The 23,668-nt window shown below is 48.2% G+C and overlaps 1 protein-coding gene across 1 annotated transcript in view; it reads right to left on the bottom strand.

Moving 5' to 3' along the window:
• Positions 1-5,824: 5,824 nt before the first annotated feature.
• The window catches only part of CNGB1 (cyclic nucleotide gated channel subunit beta 1), a 173,166-nt gene continuing 155,322 nt past the window's right edge, over positions 5,825-23,668 (bottom strand). Inside the window, exons 24-38 of the mRNA XM_077288979.1 lie at positions 22,993-23,150; positions 22,714-22,902; positions 22,098-22,306; positions 19,147-19,197; positions 18,979-19,065; positions 18,841-18,905; positions 18,643-18,765; positions 18,334-18,475; positions 18,104-18,263; positions 17,890-17,987; positions 13,988-14,071; positions 13,763-13,881; positions 13,337-13,483; positions 12,546-12,729; positions 5,825-6,590 (exon numbers count right to left, since the gene is read on the bottom strand). Of these exons, the coding sequence (XP_077145094.1) occupies positions 6,384-6,590; positions 12,546-12,729; positions 13,337-13,483; positions 13,763-13,881; positions 13,988-14,071; positions 17,890-17,987; positions 18,104-18,263; positions 18,334-18,475; positions 18,643-18,765; positions 18,841-18,905; positions 18,979-19,065; positions 19,147-19,197; positions 22,098-22,306; positions 22,714-22,902; positions 22,993-23,150 (2,023 nt within the window). The 3' untranslated portion in view covers positions 5,825-6,383. The remainder of the gene's footprint in view (positions 6,591-12,545; positions 12,730-13,336; positions 13,484-13,762; positions 13,882-13,987; positions 14,072-17,889; positions 17,988-18,103; positions 18,264-18,333; positions 18,476-18,642; positions 18,766-18,840; positions 18,906-18,978; positions 19,066-19,146; positions 19,198-22,097; positions 22,307-22,713; positions 22,903-22,992; positions 23,151-23,668) is intronic.

Raw genomic sequence — 23,668 nt, 5'->3', positions numbered from 1 at the left:
CCGGAAGAGAAACGAGGATGAAACCCCGAATTACAGAAGAAAGGAGAAACCAAGGTGGCAGAACTAGCCCGATTATTGAGGGCAAACTCCGCCAAGGGCAAAAAGGCAACCCAATCATGCTGATCCGCAGACACAAAACACCTCAAATAAGTCTCCAAGGTCTGATTAGTTCGCTCGGTCTGGCCATTAGTCTGAGGATGGAAAGCAGACGAAAAAGACAAATCAATGCCCATCCTAGCACAGAACGCTCGCCAAAATCTAGACACGAATTGGGTTCCCCTGTCAGAAACGATATTCTCCGGAATACCATGCAAGCGCACCACATTTTGAAAAAACAGAGGAACCAACTCGGATGAGGAAGGCAATTTGGGCAAGGGAACCAAATGGACCATCTTAGAGAAACGGTCACACACCACCCAGATGACAGACATCTTCTGAGAAACAGGGAGATCAGAAATAAAATCCATGGAGATGTGAGTCCAAGGCCTCTTCGGAATAGGCAAGGATAACAACAATCCACTAGCCCGAGAACAACAAGGCTTGGCCCGAGCACAAACATCACAAGACTGCACAAAACCTCGCACATCTCGCGACAGGGAAGGCCACCAGAAGGACCTAGCCACCAAATCCCTGGTACCAAAGATTCCAGGATGACCTGCTAACGCAGAAGAATGGACCTCCGAGATGACTCTACTGGTCTAATCATCAGGAACAAACATTCTACCAGGCGGGCAACGATCAGGTCTATTCGCCTGAAACTCCTGCAAGACCCGTCGCAAGTCTGGGGAAACAGCAGATAATATCACTCCATCCTTAAGGATACCTGTAGGTTCAGAATTACCAGGGGAATCAGGCTCAAAACTCCTAGAAAGGGCATCCGCCTTCACATTTTTAGAACCTGGTAGGTAAGAAACCACAAAATTAAACCGAGAGAAAAATAACGACCAGCGCGCCTGTCTAGGATTCAGGCGCCTGGCAGACTCAAGATAAATCAAATTCTTGTGGTCGGTCAATACCACCACCTGATGTCTAGCCCCCTCAAGCCAATGACGCCACTCCTCAAAAGCCCACTTCATAGCCAAGAGCTCCCGATTACCAACATCATAATTTCGCTCAGCGGGCGCAAATTTACGAGAAAAGAACGCACAAGGTCTCATCTCGGAGCAGTCGGAACTTTTCTGCGACAAAACCGCCCCAGCTCCGATTTCTGAAGCGTCAACCTCAACCTGAAAAGGAAGAGTAACATCAGGCTGACGCAATACAGGGGCGGAAGAAAAGCGGCGCTTAAGCTCCCGAAAGGCCTCCACAGCAGCAGGGGACCAATCAGCAACATCAGCACCCTTCTTAGTCAAATCAGTCAACGGTTTAGCAACATCAGAAAAACCAGTTATAAATCGACGATAAAAATTAGCAAAGCCCAAAAACTTCTGAAGGCTCTTAAGAGAAGAGGGTTGCGTCCAATCACAAATAGCCTGAACCTTGACAGGGTCCATCTCAATGGAAGAGGGGGGAAAAATGTACCCCAAAAACGAAATCTTTTGAACCCCAAAAACGCACTTAGAACCCTTTACACACAAAGAATTAGAGCGCAAAACCTGAAAAACCCTCCTGACCTGTTGGACATGAGAGTCCCAGTCATCCGAAAAAATCAAAATATCATCAAGATACACAATCAAAAATTTATCCAAATAATCACGGAAAATGTCATGCATAAAGGACTGAAAGACTGAAGGGGCATTTGAAAGACCAAAAGGCATTACTAAATACTCAAAATGGCCCTCAGGCGTATTAAATGCAGTTTTCCACTCATCCCCCTGCTTAATTCGCACCAAATTATACGCCCCACGAAGATCAATCTTAGAGAACCACTTGGCCCCCTTTATTCGAGCAAACAAATCAGTAAGCAGTGGCAAAGGATACTGATATTTAACCGTGATTTTATTCAAAAGCCGATAATCAATACACGGCCTCAAAGAGCCATCTTTTTTAGCCACAAAGAAAAAACCGGCTCCCAAGGGAGATGACGAAGGACGAATATGTCCCTTTTCCAAGGACTCCTTAATATATTCCCGCATAGCAGCATGTTCAGGCACAGATAGATTAAATAAACGACCCTTTGGAAACTTACTGCCCGGAATCAGATCTATAGTACAATCGCAATCTCTGTGCGGAGGTAGCGAACCAAGTTTAGGCTCCTCAAAAACGTCACGATAATCAGATAAAAATTCCGGAATCTCAGAGGGAATAGATGACGAAATGGAAACCAAAGGTACGTCCCCATGAGTCCCCTGACATCCCCAGCTTAACACAGACATTGCTTTCCAGTCGAGGACTGGGTTATGAGATTGCAGCCATGGCAATCCAAGCACCAACACATCATGTAGATTATACAACACAAGGAAGCGAATAATCTCCTGGTGATCCGGATTAATACGCATAGTTACTTGTGTCTAGTATTGTGGTTTGTTACTAGCCAATGGCGTGGAGTCAATACCCTTCAGAGGTATAGGAACTTCCAGAGGCTCTAAATCAAACCCACAGCGTTTGGCAAAGGACCAATCCATAAGACTCAAAGCGGCGCCAGAGTCGACATAGGCGTCCGCGGTAATAGACGATAAAGAGCAAATCAGGGTCACAGATAGAATAAACTTAGACTGTAAAGTGCCAATTGAAACAGACTTATCAACCTTCTTAGTACGTTTAGAGCATGCTGATATAACATGAGTTGAATCACCACAATAGAAGCATAACCCATTTTTTCGCCTAAAATTCTGTCGTTCGCTTCTGGACAGAATTCTATCACATTGCATAATCTCTGGCGTCTTCTCAGTAGACACCACCAAATGGTGCACAGGTTTGCGCTCCCGCAAACGCCGATCAATCTGAATAGCCATTGTCATGGACTCATTCAGACCTGTAGGCACAGGGAACCCCACCATAACATCATTAATGGCATCAGAGAGACCCTCTCTGAATTTCGCCGCCAGGGCGCACTCATTCCACTGAGTAAGCACAGACCACTTACGAAATTTTTGGCAGTATATTTCAGCCTTATCTTGCCCTTGAGACAGGGCCATTAAGGCTTTTTCAGCCTGAATTTCTAAATGAGGTTCCTCATAAAGCAACCCCAAAGCCAGGAAAAACGCATCCACATTGAGCAACGCAGGATCCCCTGGTGCCAAAGCAAATGCCCAATCCTGAGGGTCGCCCCGGAGCAAAGAGATTACAATCCTGACCTGCTGTGCAGGATCTCCAGCGGAGCGAGATCTCAGAGACAAAAATAATTTACAATTATGTTTGAAATTCTGGAAGCGAGATCTATCCCCAGAGAAAAATTCAGGTAAAGGAATTCTAGGTTCAGATGTAGGAGCATGAATAACGAAATCCTGTAAACTTTGAACCTTCATAGCGAGATTATTCAAACCTGTAGCTAAACTCTGAGGATCCATATAAATCAGGTGAAATCAGAACCATTCAAGGATTAGAAGGAGAGAGAAACGAAGGCTGCAGTAAGCAGAAATGCTAGTGAATCAACTAATGAGCAAACTCAGGAAAAAAAAAAAAAAAAAAAAAATCTCTGCAGACTTCTTTTCTCTCCTTTCTTCTGCCAATTATTTTAACTCTTGGCCGGCCAAACTGTCATGGTTCTCAATGGCAAGAGAACGTAATAAAGCATACAAAAGGACTAGCTCTTGGAAGATGGGAACTCGAGCTGACCATGAGCTAAACCTTTCGCACAACTAACAGTGGCCGGGTAGCGTGCCTACGTTTTATCCCTAGACGCCCAGCGCCAGCCGGAGAACTGACTGACCCTAGCAGAGGAAAACACAGACCTAGCTTACCTCTAGAGAAATTTTCCCCAAAAGGCAGACAGTAGCCCCCACATATATTGGCGGTGATTTTAGAGGAAATTGACATACAAAGTATGAAGATAGGTTTAGCAAATTGAGGTCCGCTTACTAGATAGTAGGAAGACAGAAAAGGGAACTTCATGGTCAGCTGAAAACCCTTTCAAAATACCATCCTGAAATTACTTTAAGACTCTAATATCAACTCATGACACCAGAGTGGCAATTTCAGCTCACAAGAGCTTCCAGCCTCAGAAATATTCAATCACAGAGAACTGGAACAAAAATGCAAAACAAACTTAGGACAACAAGTCCAACTTAGCTGATAGTTGTCTAGGAGCAGGAACATGCAACAGAAAGGCTTCTGGTAACATTGTTGGCCGGCATAGAAATGACTGAGGAGCAAGGCTAAATAGAAAACTCCCACATCCAGATGGAAAACAGGTGAACAGAGGAGATGAAGCACACAAGTGCAGTACCACCAGAAACCACCGGGGGAGCCCAGAAACCAAATTCACAACAGGTCCCTGTCAGGGGTGGGATCCTGGCAGAGGCCTAGCGAAAAGGACAGATTGTTACGGAGCCGCGCCTGCACTTCATTGCGGCGGCATCTTAAGAACGGACACGAAGCGAAGTATATTGTGGAGAAGTGAGAAACAAGATCACAGCACAAAGGCGATAGAACCAGTAGGAGTCGTGCCCCGAGATCGGCAACATCCTACTGAGGCGCGTAGCCGGTGGCCGTAACGCCGAGGAAGTATTGGGCTCTACGCATTACTTCAAACCAACGGCAGGGAAGTTAATTTTAGGTTGGCTGCCTCACCTAAATCACCTAATGAAGACAACGGAGGCAATTGTGGGAGAGGGGCGTCTCTAGGGTCCCTATAAAATAACTCCAGTCCTACCCCGTCATACGGGTGCGTCCTATCCATATCATCTGGGGGACGGAGAGAAAGAACAGAAACATACACGACAGTTGTGAGGACTATCTCGTGGTGCTCAGCAGGGAAGTACTACAACACCCAGGCGCTAGTAGGTAGGCACTTATTTCCACCTGCGAAGGGAACTCTGGATGTGTCTTCGGACCGGCCGGTCTCAGCCAGCCCTGTTAGCAGTGCTCTGGATTGCGGATGCTGAAGCCTTCAGTAAAGAGGTAAAGAGACTGCAGCCCTGTGTCCTCGTTATTTACTGCGACCTACACCACCACCTACACCTTTTATTGGGCGCCCATTAGCAGGACCACGGACCGGGTCAGGCCACCGTGACATCCTCAGAACCGAGAGACCCGGATTCGAGTACCCCGTCGTCCTGCGTCTGGGGGCCGCTCCATATACTTGTCTCATTTTATAATATCTTTTTACCCTTTTGTAAACACTGCCTACCTTTTGGAGTAAAATATATAAAATTACTAGCTTAGTTTCTCCTTGCTCTATTACATACTGTCACGTCCTCTAAAGTAAAATCACGCCACTAATTTGGGTTGGCTCCACACCCGTTATTAATTAAGAAATCAGAGCTGGTGACAGCGGATTTGTCCTACGCCTTTGGGAAACCTGGTAGCGATGGACGGCGTTGATAATTATTGTCCCCGCCTGAGTGGGAGTAGTTATATCGCCCTCGCTGCAGTGTGCCCATTAGCCAGTACAAAGTAAGGCAGCCTTTCTGGCGACTAATTATCTTAGGTGCAGAACCCTGTCTGACCTGAGGGTAAGGGGGTGCCAGAGGGCTGCAAGTTCCAAACCGGAACTGGGAAGTGGGATATAGATAAATCCCCTTCAGAAAAAAACTGGGGCAACCAAACAACCCCGGTGCGTGACATATTGGGGTCAGTGGGGTGGGATGATAAAGTTATCCCCCTGTGATTCGTGACAGTACCACTCCTCCTGTCCTATATATATACAGAGTGTGACCGCTTCTCTTGCTCGTGGCGATGTGACCATTCAGTGGTCCCGCAGGATGATGACAATGATAGCGGACCGCAGTCATTGCTTTTATTTGAGAGCTAGAACTTCAGCATCTAATAAATGGATGTGATAAGACTCCAATCTCTGCTACACTCGGATACATGCGGCTACTGCAGTGCGACTGCTTGTACGGGGGATTTTGATGCTGTTCCCAGCGTGTCACTGATCTTTAGGGCACTGCCATCTTTAGGTGTTGGGTGGATGGAGGTAGTCCAGTGCATGGTGAAGAACCACATGGGACGTTGTGTCCAGGAGCTTCTGGTATATACGGCTGTGCACACATCCGGTCAGTGGTCAATGGCCAGTAGTAGCCGCTGTCACAAAGATTATCTCTAGTACACAAGCAGAAGTCTCTTTACAGCCGCCAATGCTGGCAGGACTACATCAACCAGCATGCCCAGGTCTACAAGACACAAAGCAGGGTTAAAAGACTACAAGTGGTCAGACTGTGCTATCTCCACATGTGGATCCATCAACGGCGAGATCCGGACACAGCCGCGTCCACCATCCTCATATTGAGGCTACGGAGAAGGAAATACTACTAGCAGAGAAGCCGCCATCGCTCCTCATGTTACTTCTCCTCCTCCTCAGGGGCCGTGACCTCCACAGACAGGATCTGCTCATCGCCTCGCGGGGACGGGCTGACCCTTATAACCACTGTGTTGTCTGTAGACTCCGCGATAATCTCTGCTGCCTCATCTTCTTCTGATTTAAGGGTGGGCACAGGAGAGCGGTGATGCACAGGAGATCCTGGGAGGACAGGGCTGCTCCTCGTGGGCTGCAGGGGTTACAAGAAAAGGTAAGTTTTCCTCATGTTGTGGAATATATATGGGGGTGGGCAATTGTAGCCAGTAATTATATCGTGTAGCTGGGGACAGGCCCCCATGTAATACTCCTATGAGGAGCCACAGACTGTGATCCTGTACAGTGCGAACAGCCCTACATCTCCTCCCCATAGAGACCTCTCTCCCTACAACCCCTCCCCATAGACCTCCCACCCTACAACCCCTTCAACCTACAACGCCTCCCCATAGAGACCTCTCGCCCTACATCTCCTCCCCTTAGACCTATCACCCTTCAACCCCTCCCCATAGACCTCTCGCCCTACAACCCCTCCCCATAGAAATCCAACTACAACCCTCCCCATAATGACCCCTCGCCCTACATTTCCTCCCCTAGAGACCCCTCCCCATAGAGATCCTAAGACAGGAAGATTCTGTGGGAACCAGATACCAAACTTCAGATCTGTTTACAGGAAGTTGTTCCAAGGAAGAAGCATCCTGGGTTCAAAGGACTTTGTTAAGAATGTTCCAGCCTTTGTGCCTCCATTGCCCAAATATCCCCAATATTCATATGTATGGATCCGATATTTATGAGATAAATTTTCAGCATCATAGCGCAAGGACGGACGTGACTTATCTATTCATACTATTTTGTTCCCATTCACTACCTATAAGGGGCATCCTATTGGCCTGTATAAACGATTGGTGGGGGCATCAAGTAGTTATTTTTGTTATTGTGGAACTGTCAATGTCTATTGGGGGGAGGTACATACATTTGGGTGAAAAAGTGTTTGCCCCCTTTCGGATGTCCTATTCGTTTGTATGTTTGTCATGCTTAAATATTTTGATCACAAAACAAATGTAAATATTAGACAAAGATAACACAAGTAATCACAAAATACAGTTTATAAATGAAGGTCTTCAATATTAAGGGAAAAAGAAATCCAAACCTACAGGGCCCTGTGTGAAAAAGTGATTGCCCGCACCTCTTAAAACATAGCTTCCCAAATAATAATAAACCACAGGTAATTTGAGTTCACATTCCCAAGCCACACCCAGGCCTGATTACTGCCACACCTGTTCTCAATCAAGAAATCACTTAAATAGGACCTGCCTGAGAAAGTGAAGTAAACTAAAAGGTCCTCAAAAGCTGGACATCATGCCGCGATTCAAAGAAATTCTCTAACAAATGAGAGACAAAGTAATTGAAATCTTCCAGTCTGGAAAAAAGGTGTTAAAGCCATTTATAAAGCTTTGAGACTCCAGCAAACCACAGTGAGAGCAACTATCTACAAATGGCGAAAACATGGAACAGAGGTGAACCTTCCCAGGAGTGGCCGGCCGACCAAAATTACCCCAAGAGCTCAGCAACGACTCATCCAAGAGGTCACCAAAGACCCCACAACAACATCCAAAGAACCACAGGCCTCACTTGCCTCAGTTAAGGTCAGGGCTCATGACTCCATCATAAGAAAGAGACTGAGAAAAATGGCTTGAGTGGCAGAGTTCCAAGACGAAAACCACTGCTGAGCAATTAACATAAAAGCTTGTCTCAGTTTTGCAAGAAAACATCTAGATGATTCCCAAGACTTTTGGGAGAATACTCTGGGGGGACTGACAATACAAAAATTGAACTTTTTGGAAGGTGTATTTCCCAATACATCTGGTATAGAAGTAACACAGTATTTCAGAAAAGGAACATCATACCAACAGTAAAATATGGTGGTGGTAGTGTGCTGATCTGGGGCTGTTTTGCTGCTTCAGGACCTGGAAAACTTGCTGTAGTAAATTGAACCATGAATTCCGCTGTCTACCAAAAAATCCTGAAGGAGAATATCCGGCTATCTGTTCATGACCTCAAGCTGAAGCGCCCTTGTGTTATGCAGCAGAACAATGATCCAAAACATACCAGCAAGTCCACCTCTGAATGGCTCAAGAAAAACAAATTTAAGACATTGGAGTGGCCTAAGTCCTGACCTTAATCCGACTGAGATGCTGTAATGACCTTAAAAAGGTGGTTCGTGATCGGAAACCTCCAATGTGGCTGAATTACCGCAATTCTGCAGAAGTGAGTGGCCCAAATTCCTCAAGAGCATTGTAAAAGCCTCATTACCAGTAATCGCAAACGCTTGATTGCAGTTGTCGCTGCTAAGGGCAGCCCAAACAGTTATTAGGTTTAGGGGGCAATCACTTTTTCACACTGTGTCAGGACTCTGAACATTTTGTTTACCTTTTGTGCATTACTGCCCTTTTCCAAGATGGTGTCTTTGGTCTCATGTGCACTGTGTCTTCCTGCTATAAAATTCCACCCCAGCCTTCAGTCTGTGCTAGAGTATTCTGCCTTGCATCCAGCTCCTGACGACTCCCTGGCTTTGCACCTGAACCTGCTCCTGTGAGCCTGTGTGGAGATCCTGCTACTCAGCTCTGAGTTTCTGCTGCATACATCGGTTTCCAGTAATCCTCCATCTGGCTGCTTGTGTTTGTTTCCATCTGCATTTGCTGGACATGTAAGCTGTTGCTGCTCTGCTTAAACCTGAGACTTTTACCCAGGCCTCCCTGGTTGTGCTAAGATATTATTTGAACTGCCTTATAAGCATATCTATCTGTGTTTGGACTACCATGGACTTATTCTTGTCAAGTATCCTCAAGAATAATTGTGCTTCATAGACTTTCTGCGTGATTGCATTTTCCTCTGAAGTTTCATATAGACTGTTAAGCTGCGTATAATATTTACACCAAGTGTTGTGGACTTGAGTTTCTCTCTGCACCTGTTTGAATCACCGTGTGATAATATAGACTTTACCACTTATAAAACTGTGTGCTGTAGTTGTCTTGTTCCATGCAAAGAGTCTCCTGAGTTATCCCCTATAATTATTACACACTGGGCCCTGTAGGTTTGGATTTCTTTTCTTTTATAAACTGCATTTTGTGATTACTCGTGTTATCTTTGTCTAATATTTACATTTGTATAGTGATCTGAAACATTTAAGTATGACAAACATGAAAAGAATATCAAATCAGGAAGTGGGCAAACACTTTCATACAACTATACATGTATATATTCCATGCGTTGGAATCGGAGGTGTATATACCATACACTGTCGGCTTCGCAATATCCGGCCTAGTAGTGGAAACTGCCGCGACCTCATCCATCACTCTTCAGACAATTGTGTAATTGTCCTGATGACAGGAGGCAGTTGACAGTATTCTCCTGACATATTGGTTGAAGCAATGGGATCTGCGTGATCTCCCAGCTGTTTCCCAGACACCCCCCTTACCTGCTCCTGCTTGTTATGAACTCCCCTTACCTGCCCCTGCTTGTTATGACCCCCCACTACGAGGCTTGCAGTGACGTGGCAGTGGGCTTCATACAGTCTGATCAGAATGTTAAACTAAGAACCTCACTGTCACGCCGTTCTGTCTGTATCTGGTTTTCGGCATGACAATGCATATGTTTGCTTTAACCCTTTACTCTTTTCCCCCTAATTTGAGCTGGGATACTGTTGGCTGTTACCTGGATAGAGCCTTCTCAGTTCCCTGCTCATGGTGGTTAGGTCTTTTCTATTGCATGACCTTCCTCATGTGCGGTCCCTGGTTGCCGCTGTGGAAGCTGTCCGCGGGTTGTGAGGTCATTTGCAGCTGGTGCATGACTTTCCACGTGTCAGTGCTTGCAGTCACAGCCTGGTGCCCTGAGCCTCAGTTCCTGCACTGATTGTGCTGTAATGGTTTCTGTGTGTGCTAAGGGCGTACGCGGCCACACCTTCCCTTCTTTTATCAGGGTTAGGGTGTGTACTTGAAATGCTGTCCCCAGTCAATTACTGAGGGGCAGCTCCTATATAAAGTTCCCCTGCCCTATGGGCGGGGCCTGAGCTACTCATAAAGCTCCTGAACTTTGCTAAGTGTGTTTGTGTTCCTGCACCTCTCCTGTCTATGTTTTGGTACCAAAGTCCTTGACTTGATTCCTGTTTTGTTCTGTTCTGGTGCTTGTCCTGGAGGCGGTATATCCAGGCCCGAATCCTTGATCCTGTACCTGTTCTGTACCTGAACCTGTCTGAACTGTGTCTGCTGTGATTATGTTCCTGGAATCCCTCTGCGTCTGGAGCCTCGCACCCAGTGACTTTGAGTCTCTTGAAACCGGTGTTTCTGCTGAGCATCTGCTACTCTGTGCTCTGACTACCATGCGGTGTTAACCCCGTCTGGCCCACGTCCAGTACGGCGGTGCTTGCACCATCACGCTTGAGTTCCTCCCTAGGTCCGATGCCCGGAGCCTGACGACCGCAGTCTGGAACCTGATGACCGCTGCCTGGAGCTTGGAGCCTGATGACTGGTAGTGCCTGTATGTCGTGTCGGATGTCTGGAACCGAATGACTCCTGTCTGATGTCTGCCGGTGACCCTGGGTCCAGATGTCCTTATGTCCTGCCTGTGTCCTGATGTCCTGTCTGTACCCTGATGCCCTGCCTGTGTCCTGATGTCCTGAGGTCTTTCCTGAGTCCAGATGTCCTGACTGTATCCTGATGTCCTGTTTGTACCCTGATGTCCGGCCTATGTGTGCCTCGGTGATCCGTTGGTGCCTTGGGGTCCACTGGGTCGTACCCTTCTGAAGGTGTAGAATCTGGAGCCTGACATCATTATGTTTTGTTTATGTACTGTGTGACTTTACTTTAGTAAACTTTACTTTCTCTATACCCGAAGTTGTGCGGTGTAATCAAGTCCTACGTGTCCCTTTCTTTGTCCACATGCTCAGCTGCCACAGAACCCCGATCTCTGCCCTCCCCTAGTTCGGGTAGGCCCGGGTCCCCCTCTGCGGTATAAAGGGTCCGTATTGCTTCCCCAGGGGATGCGCGCCCCACGCCTTCTGAGGTCGGTTGGCTTGGGGGCGTCTATGGGGCTGGGCCGCATCAGCGGCTGCAGCTGATCGTGACACTCATGTTCAGTTCTATATATTTTTGCCTAGTGGCATTAGATCAATGTAGGATTTTTGGAAGTGCTGTCCATTCTCTTTTTCAACAAATTGCATGACCTCCCATTACCTGTCCCTGCTTGTTATGACCTCCCCTTACCTGCCCCTGCTTGTTATGACCTCCCCTTTCCTGTCCCTGCTTGTTATGACCTCCCCTTACTTGCTCGTTATGACCTCCCCTTACCTGCCCTTTATGACCTCCCCTTACCTGCATTATAACCTCCCCTTACCTACCTGTTATCACCTCCCCTTACCTGCCCCTGCTTGTTATGACCTCCCCTTTCCTGCCCCTGCCCGATATGACCTCCACTTACCTGCCCGTTATAACCTCCCCTTACCTGCCCCTGCTCATTATGACCTCCCCTTACCTGCCCCTGCTTGTTATGACCTCTCCTTTCCTGCCCCTGCTCGTTATGACCTCTCTTTACCTGCCCGTTATGACCTCCCCTTACCTACCCGTTATGACCTCCCCTTACCTGCCCATTATGACCTCACCTTTCCTGCCCCTGATCGTTATGACCTCCCCTTACCTGCCCCTGCTTGTTATGACCTCCCCTTTCCTGCCCCTGCTCGTTATGACCTTTCCTTACCTGATCGTTATGACCTCCCCTTACCTGCCCGTTATGACCTCCCCTTATCTGCCCCTGCTCATTATGACCTCCCCTTACCTGCCCGTTATGACCTCCCCTTACCTGCCCCTGCTCATTATGACCTCCCCTTACCTGCCCGTTATGACCTCCCCTTACCTGCCCCTGCTCATTATGACCTCCCCTTACCTGCCCCTGCTTGTTATGACCTTCCCTTTCCTGCCCCTGCTCGTTATGACCTCTCCTTATCTGCCCGTTTTGACCTCACCTTTCCTGCCCCTGCTCATTTTGACCTCCCCTTTCCTGACCCTGCCCGTTATGACCTCCTCTTACCTGCCCCTGCTTATTATAACCTCCCTTTACCTGCCCCTGATCGTTATGACCCCTCACATCCTTTCCTTACCTCCACTGATTTTTTCACTTTAAGGTGGCGTCTTATTTTAGATAATCCTTTGAAGCCCATCCTTTCTGTGGCAGCGACTGCAGCTTTCAGAAGCTTTGGGGTCTCTGGTTTTGGGGGGATAATGTGTTGGAAGCCCTTCTGTTGACTCTCCTCCTTTGGTTTATTGCTGTTTTTAAGCATTTTTCTACAAGTTAAAAAAAACAAACAAAAAAAACAGAAAATCATCAGGTACAAATATTAATGAATGATGAATTTCATGACAGATACCACCCCACCGCCCATCCACCGACACCAACGCTTTTTTCATTGACAGTACCAACCCTCCTATCCATCTTTATCCATGACTGATGCCATCTACTTCTCTCTGCCTGTGACTGGCACCGCTGTTTCCATCTCTCTACCTGTGACTGGCACCGCTGCTTCCATCTCTCTGCCTGTGACTGGCACCGCTGTTTCCATCTCTCTGCCTGTGACTGGCACCTCTGTTTCCGTCCCTCTCTGCCTGTGACTGGCACCGCTGTTTCCATCTCTCTACCTGTGACTGGCACGGCTGTTTCCATCTCTCTGCTTGTGACAGGCACCGCTGTTTCCATCTCTCTGCCTGTGACTGGCACCGCTGTTTCCATCTCTCTGCCTGTGACTGGCACCGCTGTTTCCATCTCTCTACCTGTGACTGGCACCGCTGCTTCCATCTCTCTGCCTGTGGCTAATGCCGCTTTTTCCATTGCTCTCTCTGGCACCATGATTGAGTGGCAGCACTGGTACCCGTAGCTGTGCTCGCCTTTACTCACTTGGCCTTCCTTCGCAGAAGCTTCTGAGATTCGGGGTAGTGGGTGAGGATGTCGTTCAGGTCCTTCTTGTCCAGGATGAACAGATTGGTAAATCCATGGGCGACTACATTCGCCGTTCGCCTGTTTCCTCCACCAATTGCCAGCAAACTGAAAGATGGCAAACAGGTAAGTCCCAGATGTGCCCCACCTGCGGAGACAGCGCCTGAAAGTGCAGGTGCACAGCCTGGGCACAAGGATTCAGAGGTCTGTCTGAAGGACAGCAGAAGGGAACCATAAGGGTGTGTCCCTCAGATTCTGGCCCCTGCGCTGCTGGATATCAATACAAACCACTCAGCCACATGGAGCCCCTCACGAGGCGCATATAGAGTGTAATGAATGGTTGCAGGCGGACAACCGCGGTCAGCACTCTTTTATGAATTCACTTACCTTATTTCTCCAAACACCGCGCCAGCCTTCAGGCTGACCAGCACAGTCTGTCCATCCGGGCCACCCAGGACCTGCACTTCTCCAGCTTTTATGATGTACATTTCGCGTCCAATCTCTCCCTGAAAGATACATTGTACAAGAACTCCCAGAATTCCCTGTGATGTACGATCTGATGACATCACGACCCTGCAGTGACATTATACAAGTGTGGGGCTGCAGTCTCACCTTCTTACACACGTAGTCTCCAGGGAGGTAAACTACAGAGCGTAGTCTTTTCAGCATGTCACAAATCATCTGACGGTCACAGCCCTGAGAAAAACAATGCCATCAATTATCCGTAGCCGGAGCAGGCCAGACTAGATGGGGGTGGGCCAGACTAGATGGGGGTGGGCCAAACTAGATGGGGGGTGGGCCAGACTAGATGGGGGGTGGGCCAGACTAGATGGGGGGTGAGTCAGACTCAAAGGAGCCGGGCCAGACTAGATGGGAGGTGGGCCAGACTAGATGGGAGGTGGGCCAGACTAGATGGGAGGTGGGCCAGACTAGATGGGAGGTGGACCAAACTAGATGGGAGGTGGACCAAACTAGATGGGAGGTGGGCCAAACTAGATGGGAGGTGGGCCAAACTAGATGGGGTGTGAGTCAGACTCAAAGGGGGCGAGCCAGACTAGATGGAGGTGGGCCAGACTAGATGGCGGGGGGCCAGACTAGAGAGATGGAGCAGGTCACACTAAATGGGGGTGGGCCAGACTAGACAGGAGAGATGGAGCGGGCCAACCTAGACCATGAGGCGGATCAGCCTAGATGGGGAGGCGGTCCAGACTAGATGGAGAGTGCAGCCATACTAGATGGGTGGCTGGCCAGACTAAAGGTGGCATGATAGTAAATGGGAAAGGCTGGGGTAGATGGGGCACAGCCCACCTAGAAAGGGTCGGTGGGCCAATTAGATGAGGGACACGGCCTAGGCTGGAAGTGGGGGCCTAGACTGGAAGGGGATGGTGAGCAAGACTAGATAGGAGTTATGGCCCAGACTGGAAAGGAGGGGGTGGCAGGCCAGAATAGAAGGGGGCATGGCACAGACTGAAGGCCTGCAGGGCCATACTAGACAGGGGGCCATACTAGACAGGGGGCTGGCCTGACTAGATGGGAGTGGTAATGACTAGATGGAGGAGGGTCAGACTAGAGGGGGCAATACGGTAAAGGGGAGAAGATAGAGTAAACGGGGGCCCAGCTCACCTGGAAAAAGAAGCAGGACAGTTAGATGAGGGACATGGCCCAGATTGGAGAGGGATGGTGAGCAAGACTAGATGGGAGACTGGAGATGAGGGGGGTGGCAGGCCAGACTAGACAGGGTCATGGCCTAGACTGCAGGCAGGGCCCAGACTGGATGGGAGGCATGACCCAGACTGGAGACAGGGGGCCAGACTAGCTGGGGGGATGCAGTCCCGACTTGAGAGTTGGGGGAGGTGGACGACCAGAGGTGATGGGGGGTTGCCCAGATTGGAGAGGGGTAGTGGCCAGACTAGAGAAGGGTAGCGGCCAGACTAGAGAGGGGTGCGACCCAGACTAGACAGGAATGCAAATAGATCAATGGCTGCACTCAATTTTACTGTACTAAAGCAAGGAAATGTGCGATACATGAAATGTGAATAGCATAATGGCTTGTGAAATCTATGAAAAAACACATGAGATGCTTAGCACAAGATTTGGCCAAAAATTGTGAGCCCATCCACCAAACGTCAAGGTAATCTCAGATCGGATGGGTACCTGACCTGTCTGCCTAGTGTGAACACTTACCTCTGGCTAATAACATGGTAAAGCCTGCATTTATAGGAAGGTCAGAACCAACTGTGTTTGGATGTAATTAAAATCACAGCATGGTGAAGGGCGGGGCGTTCAAGTCAGAAAGAATAGTACATAGTAAATATAGGAAAACTGACTGAACAGCAATCTAGTCTGAACTGGTGCATAACCAAAAAAAGACTTACATAGCAAATAGATCAATGGCTGCACTCAATTTTACTGTACTACAGCAAGGAAATGTGCTATACATGAAATGTGAATAGCATAATGGCTTGTGAAATCTATGAAAAAACACGAGAGGCTTAGCACAAGATTTGGCCAAAAATTGTGAGCCCATCCACCAAACGTCAAGGTAATCTCAGATCGGATGGGTACCTGACCTGCCTGCCTAGTGTGAACACTTACCTCTGGCTAATAACATGGTACCCATCCGATTTGAGATTACCTTGGCGTTTGGTGGATGGGCTCACAATTTTTGGCCAAATCTTGTGCTAAGCATCTCATGTGTTTTTTCATAGATTTCACAAGCCATTATGCTATTCACATTTCATGTATCGCACATTTCCTTGCTTTAGTACAGTTGAGTGCAGCCATTGATCTATTTGCTATGTAAGTCTTTTTTGGTTATGCACCAGTTCAGACTAGATTGCTGTTCAGTCAGTTTTCCTATATTTACTATGTACTATTTTTTCTGACTTGAACGCCCCGCCCTTCACCATGCTGTGATTTTAATTACATCCAAACACAGTTGGTTCCGACCTTCCTATAAATGCAGGCTTTACCATGTTATTAGCCAGAGGTAAGTGTTCACACTAGGCAGACAGGTCAGGTACCCATCCGATCTGAGATTACCTTGACGTTTGGTGGATGGGCTCACAATTTTTGGCCAAATCTTGTGCTAAGCATCTCATGTGTTTTTTCATAGATTTTAGAAGCCATTAAGCTATTCACATTTCATGTATCGCACATTTCCTTGCTTTAGTACAGTTGAGTGCAGCCATTGATCTATTTGCTATGTAAGTCTTTTTTGGTTATGCACCTGTTCAGACTAGATTGCTGTTCAGTCAGTTTAACCTATATTTACTATGTACTATTTTTTCTGACTTGAACGCCCCGCCCTTCACCATGCTGTGATTTTAATTCCATCCAAACACAGTTGGTTCCGACTTTCCTATAAATGCAGGCTTTACCATGTTATTAGCCAGAGGTAAGTGTTCACACTAGGCAGTCAGGTCAGGTACCCATCCAATCTGAGATTACATGGATATTTGGTGGATGGGCTCACAATTTTTGGCCAAATCTTGTGCTAAGCATCTCGTGTTTTTTCATAGATTTCACAAGCCATTATGCTATTCACATTTCATGTATCGCACATTTCCTTACTTTAGTACAGTAAAATTGAGTGCAGCCATTGATCTATTTGCTATGTAAGTCTTTTTTTGGTTATGCACCAGTTCAGACTAGATTGCTGTTCAGTCAGTTTTCCTATATTTACTATAGACAGGAATGCAGACCAGAATGTAAGAGGGCTAGGCTCGACAAGACAGGGGATGCAGGCCAGACTGGAAAAGGGGGGAGGGACAGCTTAGGCCACAGGGGAGTGGCAGGCCAGATCAGACGGGGACGTGGCCCAAACGGGAGAGGGAAGTGCGCATGCCCAGATTGGAGAAGGGGGTGGGCCAGACTAGATGGAGCAAGACCCAGACTGCAGAGGCAGGGGTTGTGGTCCACACTAGATAGCGGAGGCAGCCTAGACTAGACGGGGACGTGGCCCAGATTGGAAAGAGGGAGCAGGCCAGACTACAAAGAGGGCACAACCCAGCCTGTAGGGAGTGGCCCAAACTGGGGGTGGTTGGCTAGACTAGACAGGGATGTGGCTCAAACTGGAGAGGGAGGGGGCGAGGCGAAGATTGCAGAGGGAGGGATTGTGGGTCGGACTACACGGGGGCACAGCCCAGCATGGAGAGAGAGGGGGCGGCCCAGACTGGAGAGAAGTGGTGGGCCAGACTAGACAGGGACATGACCCATATTGGAGAGGGGTCAGGCCAGACTAGAAAGAGTGAAGCCAAGACTGGATAGGGGTGTGTAGACTGGTGGGGGTAAGGGCAAGACAATTTCAGACTGAACAGTTGGGGAGAGGCACTGGTCAGGGAAGACTGTAGTGAAATGGGTCAGATGGGGACAGTAGGGTGGTGGTGAGATTGGACAGTGGGGGCTAAAGATGGAGCAGACTGGACAGTGGGGGAATAGGACTGTTGACAGAGCAGGGGCAGTAACCTTGGAGAGCGCGGGGGCTGGGGCAGTGACTGTGCACACAAGTATACCTGGAACAGAACCACTTTACTGACAATGTTGTAATTGACGTCAATGGCGAGATCCAGCCTCATCTTATCAGGAAGTTGCACCATCAGCTCCGACTCATCTGGAAGATTAAGAGGTTATTATACTCCAGTGGTGACGTCATGGAAGTAGACATCCGCCCATCACTGAATGACCAAGGCGGAGGCTGAGCAGATACGGGCAGGTGTCAACTCTTACCCAGCATACCCTGGGACTGCCAGGTGTATTCATACCACATCTTCACGCGATTCTGGACAGATCGCGGTATCTTGTAACAGTTCATGTACTTTATGGTGCTGTCCATGCAGCTGCGGTAATATGTCTGCCCGGCTGTCGCTGCGCCCACAACATCTCTCATCTGTAACACATGGAGGGTGCTCAGTGAGGTGCGGGGACTACTATGTCCATCCCCTGATCTGGGCACTTACCTGACCAATCATCACAGAGAAGGCGAACACACCCATGAAGTAATTCAGCAGCTGGAAACAAAGCTCAAATAGCGTCTGAGGGTCCGGGAGGCCACCAATAGTGATGAGGGTCTTCACAGCCCAGTAATAGCAGCGGATATAACTGTGCAACATGACAGAGGGAAACAAGTAGAAGGTGACAGTGAGGCCACCAGACGTATGAAGTGAGGCGCCGCATCTGCTGTGCAGGGACGGATGGAGCGATGTGCCACATCTGTTGTCTAGGGCCGCATGGAGCGAGGTGCCATGTGTCCTGCATGCGTTGCTCACCTGTTGCCCTCCCCATCATACACCCATTTGGTGGAGCTCAGCCCCTCATAGTCAGAGGCCCAGTAGTAGAGGCAGGCGTTGACGTGCAGACAGTACAGCAGGTAGGCGGTGGTGCGGATGACTCTGATAACATAACAGACAGCACATGTAACCTGCTGTCACTGGTCATGGCAGCAACAATGGATGGCAGGTGCTGACCTGTAGATGTACGCTTTACTCAGAATCGCCTCCAGACGGTTGTTGAATTCAAAGAAAGCCATGTACTGGAATAGAGGACGGTGGGGTTACTTGGGGGCCATGGACCTGCCACAGCCCCGCACACCCGCTACCACTCACCTTCAAAGTACGTGGGAAACGCAGGATGGACTTCACACCAAACTTAAAGTAAAGAAGATCCAGAGGAAGAAGAGAGATGATGTCCATCTAGCAGAGACAGCCAGAAATCGTCACCCGCCCATTACACTGTACAATGCTCCAGCGCCGGCCGGTCAGAAGCAGACTTACCTTAAACCGCTCAGACCGAACATACTTGTCACGCATCGCCTTCCTGTCTGTCTACAAAGGAAAGAAGAAGCCAGATACATTGCACAGAAACAGAGATATAGAGCGGATACAGAGATATAGAGCGGATATAAAGCGGATACAGAGATATAGAGCGGATTCAGAGATATAGCACAGATACAGAGATATAGACCGGATGCAGAGATATACAGGTCCTTCTCAAAAAATTAGCATATAGTGTTAAATTTCATTATTTACCATAATGTAATGATTACAATTAAACTTTCATATATTATAGATTCATTATCCACCAACTGAAATTTGTCAGGTCTTTTATTGTTTTAATACTGATGATTTTGGCATACAACTCCTGATAACCCAAAAAACCTGTCTCAATAAATTAGCATATTTCACCCGGCCAATCAAATAAAAGTGTTTTTTAATAACAAACAAAAAAACCATCAAATAATAATGTTCAGTTATGCACTCAATACTTGGTCGGGAATCCTTTGGCAGAAATGACTGCTTCAATGCGGCGTGGCATGGAGGCAATCAGCCTGTGACACTGCTGAGATGTTATGGAGGCCCAGGATGCTTCAATAGCGGCCTTAAGCTCATCCAGAGTGTTGGGTCTTGCGTCTCTCAACTTTCTCTTCACAATATCCCACAGATTCTCTATGGGGTTCAGGTCAGGAGAGTTGGCAGGCCAATTGAGCACAGTAATACCATGGTCAGTAAACCATTTACCAGTGGTTTTGGCACTGTGAGCAGGTGCCAGGTCGTGCTGAAAAATGAAATCTTCATCTCCATAAAGCATTTCAGCCGATGGAAGCATGAAGTGCTCCAAAATCTCCTGATAGCTAGCTGCATTGACCCTGCCCTTGATGAAACACAGTGGACCAACACCAGCAGCTGACATGGCACCCCACACCATCACTGACTGTGGGTACTTGACACTGGACTTCAGGCATTTTGGCATTTCCTTCTCCCCAGTCTTCCTCCAGACTCTGGCACCTTGATTTCCGAATGACATGCAAAATTTGCTTTCATCAGAAAAAAGTACTTGGGACCACTTAGCAACAGTCCAGTGCTGCTTCTCTGTAGCCCAGGTCAGGCGCTTCTGCCGCTGTTTATGGTTCAAAAGTGGCTTTACCTGGGGAATGCGGCACCTGTAGCCCATTTCCTGCACACGCCTGTGCACGGTGGCTCTGGATGTTTCCACAATAGACTCAGTCCACTGCTTCCTCAGGTTCCCCAAGGTCTGGAATCGGTCCTTCTCCACAATCTTCCTCAGGGTCCGGTCACCTCTTCTCGTTGTACAGCGTTTTCTGCCACATTGTTTCCTTCCAACAGACTTACCATTGAGGTGCCTTGATACAGCACTCTGGGAACAGCCTATTTGTTGAGAAATTTCTTTCTGGGTCTTACCCTCTTGCTTGAGGGTGTCAATGATGGCCTTCTTGACATCTGTCAGGTCGCTAGTCTTACCCATGATGGGGGTTTTGAGTAATGAACCATGCAGGGAGTTTTTAAAAGCCTCAGGTATCTTTTGCATGTGTTTAGAGTTAATTAGTTGATTCATAAGATTAGGGTAATAGGTCGTTTAGAGAACCTTTTCTTGATATGCTAATTTATTGAGACAGGTTTTTTGGGTTATCAGGAGTTGTATGCCAAAATCATCAGTATTAAAACAATAAAAGACCTGACAAATTTCAGTTGGTGGATAATGAATCTATAATATATGAAAGTTTAATTGTAATCATTACATTATGGTAAATAATGAAATTTAACACTATATGCTAATTTTTTGAGAAGGACCTGTAGAGCGGATACAGAGATATAGCACAGATACAGAGATATAGAGCGGATACAGAGATATAGAGCGGATACAGAGATATAGCACAGATACAGAGATATAGACCGGATACAGAGATATAAAGGTATAACCTCCTGCCCTCTATCCCCAGTGTATAACCTCTGGCCCATGGTGTATATCCTCCAACCCCTCTTCCCCAGGTATATAACCTCCAGCATCCAGTGTATAACTTGCCTGCCCCTCTCCCTCCCCCGATGTATAACCTCCAGCACTCGGTGTATAACCTTCGGCCCCTTTCCCACAGGTATATAACCCCCGGCCGCTTGCCCTCACTATACAACCTCCATCCCTTTAATGCCCCCAGCCCCTCCCATTTCATCTGCCATCACTACCATGTGACAGAATGGCTGGTGGTGCAGAGCTCATGGACACCCGTGCAGTCCCTTGCAATAGGAGCCACCGGGGTAACAAGTCCATTCCTGACATTTCTTCCTCTGCAATCTTCTCCATCACCTGTGAGTGATATTATTGAGAAGTAGAAGGAACCGCAGCAACTGAGCCACGAAGTGGAGACCTCGCACCGTTACAGAGCTACTTATGGTAATGTCACCACCTCGCTCGTTACTTATCATGATGTCACCACCTCGCCTGCTACCTATGATGATGTCACCACCTCGCCTGTTACTTATCATGATGTCCCACCTCGCCTGCTACTTATGGTAATGTCACCACCTCGCCCGTTACTTATCATGATGTCACCACCTCGCCTGCTACCTATGATGATGTCACCACCTCGCCTGTTACTTATCATGATGTCCCACCTCGCCTGCTACTTATGGTAATGTCACCACCTCGCCCGTTACTTATCATGATGTCACCACCTCGCCTGCTACCTATGATGATGTCACCACCTCGCCCGTTACTTATCATGATGTCACCACCTCGCCTGCTACCTATGATGATGTCACCACCTCGCCCGTTACTTATCATGATGTCACCACCTCACCTGCTACCTATGATGATGTAATCGCCTAGCCTGTTACTTACGGTGATGTCACCACCTTGCCACTTAGTTATGATGATGTCACCACCGTGCCCGCTACCTATAATGATGTCATAGTCTACACCTGTTACTTACGATGATGTCACCACCTCGCACAAACTGCAACCGGACCTGGAAGACGACGATGTCCAGCAAGTAGATGAGATCACACAGATAGTCCATGAACAGCCAGTAATGGACGTTTTCTGGCATCTGGTAGGGGAAGGCCCAGCGCACGGGGATAAACCAGCAGTTCCAGTTCCACGCCAAAACCACAAAGAAAAGCCACAGGACATACATGAGGTCTGCGTGAAGAGAGAGAAGTGAGAAGCAGGGCCCTCCACAAGGAAGCTAGGGGGGTGTCTTCCCCATCAGGAGTGTGTGGAGGGACAGTCTAGGATGGTGTCGCCCCAGTTAAGAGTGTGTGGAGGGACAGTCTGGTAAGGGTTCAGTCCCGCCAGGAGTGTGTGGGGGGAAAGTCTAGTAAGTGGTCAGTCTTATTAGGAGTGTGTGGGGGGACAGTCTTGTAAGAGGTCAGTCCCGCCAGGAGTGTGTGGCGCGAAAGTCAGTACAAATATTTGGACGTCTATCCTATGTCTAGGGTTTCTAGAGTGGGTGCCTTACAATATCAGGCACTGCAGATCCGGGTATGGTCCCATGCTCTCTGTGATCTCATCATGAACTGCAAAATTGGACAGAACATCCCCCTTACTGGTTAGTGGATCGATGTTGGCTGGGAACTTATACTTCTGCAGACATTCTCCCCAGCTTCGGCTCTTGAACTTGCAGCAGAGCATCTCACAGTAATGTTCTTTCTCTGTGGACCCCTTGCACTCTGGCTTATTCACCTCGGGAGGGGGAGGAGAAGGTGGAGGTGCTGCAGCAACTTTTTTGGATGGTGCTAGAAGGAAAGCAGTGAGAAGTTAGAAGGGTTAATAATGCACCAAATGCTCTCTTGCCACCCACCTCCCCCGATCCTGAGAAGTCTCACATGAAGATGGACTCTCTTCCTCAGAAGACAGCTCCGGGTCTATGAGTCGCTCCTTCACCCGCTCAGTCCTATCCTTGAACAGCCGCACCAACTCCTGCAGACGCTCAGTGACGACTGCGCTGCTATGGCTGACGGCGGACGCCGAGCGCTCCATGATCCTAAATCAACAGACACAGGACGAGAGTCAAGACACAACCACCACAAGCCAACACCACAGGATAACCCACCCACAAAAGAGACATGACACGACCACCACAAGCTATCACCACAGGGCAACCAATCTGCACCAAAGGCATGACCACCATGAGCCATCACCACACGGTATACAATTTGCACCAGAGACCTGACATGAATACCATGAGTCATCAGCACAGGATAAACCAGAGATATGACCACCATGAGCCACCACCACAGGATAAACTACCCACACCAGAGACATGACCACCATGAGATGCCAACACCACAGGGTCACCAATCCACATCAGACATAACACGACCACCATGAGCCATCACAAAAGTGTAATCTACCCATGCAAAAACACACCCACAACAAGCCATCACCACAAGGTAACCAATCCACATGAGACACGACACGCCCACCATGAGTCAACACCACAGGATAATCCACCTAATCCAGAGACACAACACGCCCACCACAAGCCAACACCACAGGATA

This window comes from Ranitomeya variabilis, chromosome 2 (assembly GCF_051348905.1).
Source record: "Ranitomeya variabilis isolate aRanVar5 chromosome 2, aRanVar5.hap1, whole genome shotgun sequence".
Lineage (NCBI taxonomy): Eukaryota > Metazoa > Chordata > Amphibia > Anura > Dendrobatidae > Ranitomeya > Ranitomeya variabilis.
This window is presented reverse-complemented; position numbering and strand designations above follow the sequence as displayed.